The sequence below is a fragment of the Ictalurus punctatus genome, chromosome 26 (genome assembly GCF_001660625.3).
Source record: "Ictalurus punctatus breed USDA103 chromosome 26, Coco_2.0, whole genome shotgun sequence".
NCBI lineage: Eukaryota > Metazoa > Chordata > Actinopteri > Siluriformes > Ictaluridae > Ictalurus > Ictalurus punctatus.
The window spans coordinates 399,881-405,000 of NC_030441.2; the positions used below are offsets into that span (position 1 = coordinate 399,881).

General features: G+C 41.3%; 1 protein-coding gene across 1 annotated transcript in view; it reads right to left on the minus strand.

Moving 5' to 3' along the window:
• Positions 1 to 691: 691 nt before the first annotated feature.
• Positions 692 to 5,120, minus strand: part of uncx4.1 (Unc4.1 homeobox (C. elegans)) — a 5,303-nt gene continuing 874 nt past the window's right edge. The window contains exons 2-3 of the mRNA XM_017457466.3: positions 4,336 to 4,511; positions 692 to 1,751 (exon numbers count right to left, since the gene is read on the minus strand). Coding sequence (XP_017312955.1) covers positions 1,005 to 1,751; positions 4,336 to 4,511 — 923 coding nt within the window. The 3' untranslated portion in view covers positions 692 to 1,004. The remainder of the gene's footprint in view (positions 1,752 to 4,335; positions 4,512 to 5,120) is intronic.

Sequence of the window (5,120 nt, forward strand, 5' to 3'; positions counted from 1 at the left end):
TGATTACATTCATTATTATTTTTAAATAAATGCCGCCGTTTTTTAGACAGTTTTCCTCCACAAAGCCAGTTATTCCTATCCTTGCGGGGACATATGTTGCCTCTACGCAGATATACACACATGCCCACACACACACACACACACGCGCGTGCACACATGATGCAGAGGCTATTATTTCGCCAGGCTTTCATGCTAATTCTATTATTGTTGGAACTTTATGTGATTTTATATCACTGAAAGCGGTGTGTGTGTGTGTGTGTGTGTGTGTGTGTGTGTGTGTGTGTGTGTGTGTAATAAAGCTTCAGGCTAAAAAGAAGGAGAGTAAAAAAAAAAAACCCTGAATATATCACCCCTGCCTCCATCAGGAAAATAATTACTTTCATATCAAAACTCGGCAGGAGTTGACCGACTCACCCCCCCCCCCCCCCCCCCCCCCCTCTCTCTCTCTCTCTCTCTCTCTCTCTCTCTGCCCGCGGCTCGAGACCCTCCTCGAATCGACGGCAGGTTTTGAATGAGTGAATTTGTTATTAAAGCAATAAACACGAGCCTGCAATACTTCTGAATCGGTAAACAAAAAAAGAAAAGAATAAAAAGAAAGACACACAGCAGGAGAGAGAGAGAGAGAGAGAGCGCGAGAGAGAGAGAGATTGTGCTCGCGCAAGAAACTAAAAAAATGTCCTTTTCAGAATTCGTTTTTTATTATTTATGAAAAATGTTACATATATAAATATATTTGATAATTTATCATTTCTGAGGATCCCATGTTGTTCTGGAAAGGCCTGTAGCTAATATTTTACCCAATGCTAATAACAAAACCAAAATAATAATAATAATAATAATAATAATAATAATAATAATAATAATAATAATAATCCATCTGAATGAATGAAGAATATCCGTGTTGAGGATTTTATTTTAATATTAAAAAAAAAAAAAAGTTCAAAGCGTCTGGTCGGTTATAAAAATGTTCCAAATTGAAAATGCGCGCGTGCTCAGAGCGCGTCTCACTCTTTCACTCCTTCACTTTTTATATCTGCGTGCTTTTCCTCGTGCGCGCGCTGTGTGGTGTGTGTGCGGTGTGCTCCAGGTGAAAGCCGGTCACTTTTTGGTCTTTTAGCCTCGGTGCAGTGTGTGTTGTCTGCAGGCAGCGTGTGTGTGGAGTCAGTGTTTTTCTGCGGAACAATAAAACCCAACGGCTGCGTGATGGGGTACAACAGGAAGTGACCTTTCCCGACGACAGGTGTTTGAGGAAAATCGGAAGAAAATGGCGCCGGCTTCCGTTTGGGACTGGAGTCAGCGAGCAGGCTCTCCACGCTGAAAGGGTTGAGCTTGTGTAAGGAGGAAGGTCGTGTGAAATCAGCACTGGGACACAGGGCCAGGTTCCGGGCGTGCGGGTCGGGGTCGGGGTCCGGGTCGGGTCGGTGCTCGTGCGCATGCGCATGCGCATGCGCGCTGGACGTAGGGACGCTGCGTTGTGCAGATTCGTTGTCGGTGCTCTGAGACACGTCGCTGTCCGAGCCGGGCGTGTGGAGCAGCTCAGACGACAGGAACCTGTTCTGGGATTTCAGCAGCTTCCGCTCTTGTTTGCGTTTCTTCTTCTCGAGGCGCTGTAGCTCGCGCCGTGCGATCTCTTCCGGGTCCATGGGCTCGCCGCTGCACGTGGTGGGGTGAGAGTTGTGCGCCGGTCTACCGGGACCTTTCTTCGTGTTCTCCTTCTTCCTCCATTTGGCTCTCCGATTTTGAAACCAGACCTACAACCAACAACAACGACAACAATGTTGTGAGGCCTCTTAGTGTGAACAGCAGTACCCTTTTACAGTACCGTTCCTTGTCGCCAGTATGGAAATGTGCATGTTGTACCTTTTTAAATACATCATAAAGGTACAGAAGATAAGGGAACCACCCCAAGGTACACTTTTCCAAAATAAATGAAAGAACTTCCGTGAATCCACCGTTTCCAAACGTGTACTCTATCCACATCTCCAGGTGAAAGGTACCACCCCAAGGTACACTTTAGTACCCTTTTTTCCCCAATACAATAAGGAGCCACACAATAAGAACTTCATTTGGAACATAAATTAATTTAGTGAAGTGCACTCTTAGAAATAAAGGTACCAAACTGTACTCTTCCTTGTTTCGGAGGTGGTACCGTTATAGGTACCGTATCTTTCACCTTTAAATCATTACCCTAAAAGCTATTTATGGTCCAGTTATGCGTCTGAATATGGTAATATAGTACACTGTATCAGCGGTCCTTGAGGTCCCGTTATGTACCTTAAATTATTTTAAAAGTGTACGTGATATATATCGGGTACTAACGGTGCAAAAGATGTACGCTTCACGGTACTAACAAGAAAAAGTACTGCAGTCTGGTACTTTTATAATATAATAGCATTTGAATAAAAAGTTGATTCTGGAGAGCTGGATGTGCCGTCTAAGTGTTCTATTAATACACTCTCAGAATTAAAGGGTACTAAAAAGTACTCGAGTGGTACCCTTGAGAGAAACATGCACAAAGTGTACTTTTTCTCGAAACACTAGGCCTGACATTTATGTACACTCTATCGTCCAGGGTAAAGGTAGCTAACATATTTAATGTGCGAAAAATAAATAAGGGTGCCGGCGCAGAGATGAGGAAAGGGTACCGTTTAGTACTATTGTTTTTTTTTTCCTCGTTAGATGTTTTAATAGAATAGACGCCTAAGCTCTTACGCAAACACATCGTTCGTGTTTTCATTTTTAGAACCAGCCTCCTGCAGCAGATGCGCTCTTCTTCATTTCTCATTCAGTGTAACGGCTCACTCGCAGAGAGAGAGAGAGAGAGAGAGAGCACAAACTAAGAAGAGATTTTTTGGCCCGGATGTGAGGGGCAGTAGTCTAACCCTCACCGACTGCCTTCTGTTCGGCGCTGATAAGCATCCGTCAGTGATGTTCATGACACAAACGCCACACTCATGACGTCATAATGAAGTTTAGCTTTTGACTAGAATGCGCGATAATCGTCAATAAGAAACAGGAACTCTCCGGAACCAAATTTAAGGCTTCATAAGATCACAGGAACAGTTAAGAGTTTATCTGATTCATCTCTTAAATCCAACAACAACAACAACAACAACAACAAGATAACAAATCTAGCACACACTCTGGGGAGTGGGGGGGGGGGGTACTAAACTGCACCTTTATTGTGACTAGTACGGTACCTTTTAAGCCTAAACCTAGAGGTGTGGATAATCCACTTCTCTACCTGAGATGTTTTGAGAAAAATGTAATAAAGGTCAAATAAATACTACAGTTAAATTAAAAAACGTAAAGAATAAATATCTGTGTGTGTGTGTGTGTGTGTGTGTGTGAGAGAGAGAGAGAGAGAGAGAGAGAGAGAGAGAGAGAGAGAGAGACCAAAATGTCCTCACAAGGATAGTAAGAATAGGAATATCTGTAGTGTTTAGTCTTTATGTATTGTGGAGACATTTGGTAGGTCCCCACAAAAAAAACTTGTTATATATATATGTGTGTGTATGTATATATAATTTTTACGTAAATAGGCTATAAACGTTCAGTTTTTATGTAAAAATGAACCAATAAATAAATAGAAGAGCTGAAATATTCAGTTGTAGTTACTGAAGTTTAGGTGTAGGTGTAGCATAGCATAGCTGTTTTAATGATTATGGAAGGTCCTCATAAGGATAGTACGAGGCGTGTGTGTGTGTGTGTGAGAAAGAGAGAGAGACACAGAGAGAGGGAGAGAGAGCAGAATGTCCCCACAAGTATAGTAATATCTGTAATGTTTGGCCTTGTGGTGGACATGTGGCTGGACCCCAGGAGGAAAGCTGAGGGTTTTTTTGTTTGTGTTTGTTTGTTTGTTTGTTTTGTTTAAATAAATACATTGTTCAATAAATTAGTGAGCGGATGTGTCACAGTGTTTTTGGTCGTTTCTAAGCACAGACCTGCTCTTCTTTACTCTTTTATTTTCCTCACAACAAAAAGAAGAAGAATAAAAAGCAGGAGCCTCTGCACGAGCGTGCAGGTTTACGCGTGTAGCGCGCGCAGACCTCGTGCTCTGCAACAGAGTTAAAACACAGGAGGAACCGGTGCAGCTCATGCGCGTGCAGACAGGAGTGCACAATTTTCCCTCAGAATGTTCTGGAGTTGTAAAAAAAAAAAAAAAAAAAAAAAGTTCCTTTTCTTTTGTTGTTCATAATAAGATTTGAAAGAAAAGCTCGCTCAGGTCTTTGTCTAAGACGCCTCGCGCGTGGATCACCGGACCGGTGCACTAAACAGGAATAAACATTCTGAGCATCCTCCAGACCGTCAATAATCATTAACACGTTTGTTTACCTGCACACGTGACTCGACCAGGTCCAGGCGGAGCGCGAGCGCCTCGCGCATGAACACGTCCGGATAATGGCTCTCGTTAAACGCCTTTTCGAGCTCCTCGAGCTGCCAGCCGGTGAAGTTTGTCCGGGTCCGTCTCCGTTTACAGCCGGGACTCTCTTTATCCAGATCTCCAGAGTCTAAACACACAACACAGCGCGAGTAAAGGCCACGCAGTGTGTTTATTATTAACCCTGAACTACACAGGACAGCGAACACTTTCATTCATTTACACTGATTTCTGCAGGAGACCTGCTTTAAAAACACCTGCTGTCTCATTTCAATCGCTTTATAGTGTTTGATTTATCTCAATAATCATAATCATAATCATAATCATAATCATAATAATCATAATAATAATAATCATAATAATAATAATAATGTGGTATTTATATATATATATAAAATACAAAGCTGATAGCCCGGTGATTTCCCACCTTTCCGTCTGCTTGAATATTTTTACAATAAATAAATCCATAAAAATGCAACACCATGAATAAGATAATTGATATGTTTATTATTTATTTATTTATTTATTTATTTATTTATTTATGTTTTACAGTAGGTGAGTGTATCGATTGTAAAACTTGAAATAAACTATAAAAACTGTTTCATGTCGCAGCATCACAGCGCGAGCGCTACCAGTGCTGTGAAGATATTAGTTACATATTTATATAATAATAGTCTAAATATTATATTATTATTAACAACAACAACAATAATAATAATAGTGATAATAATAATAATAA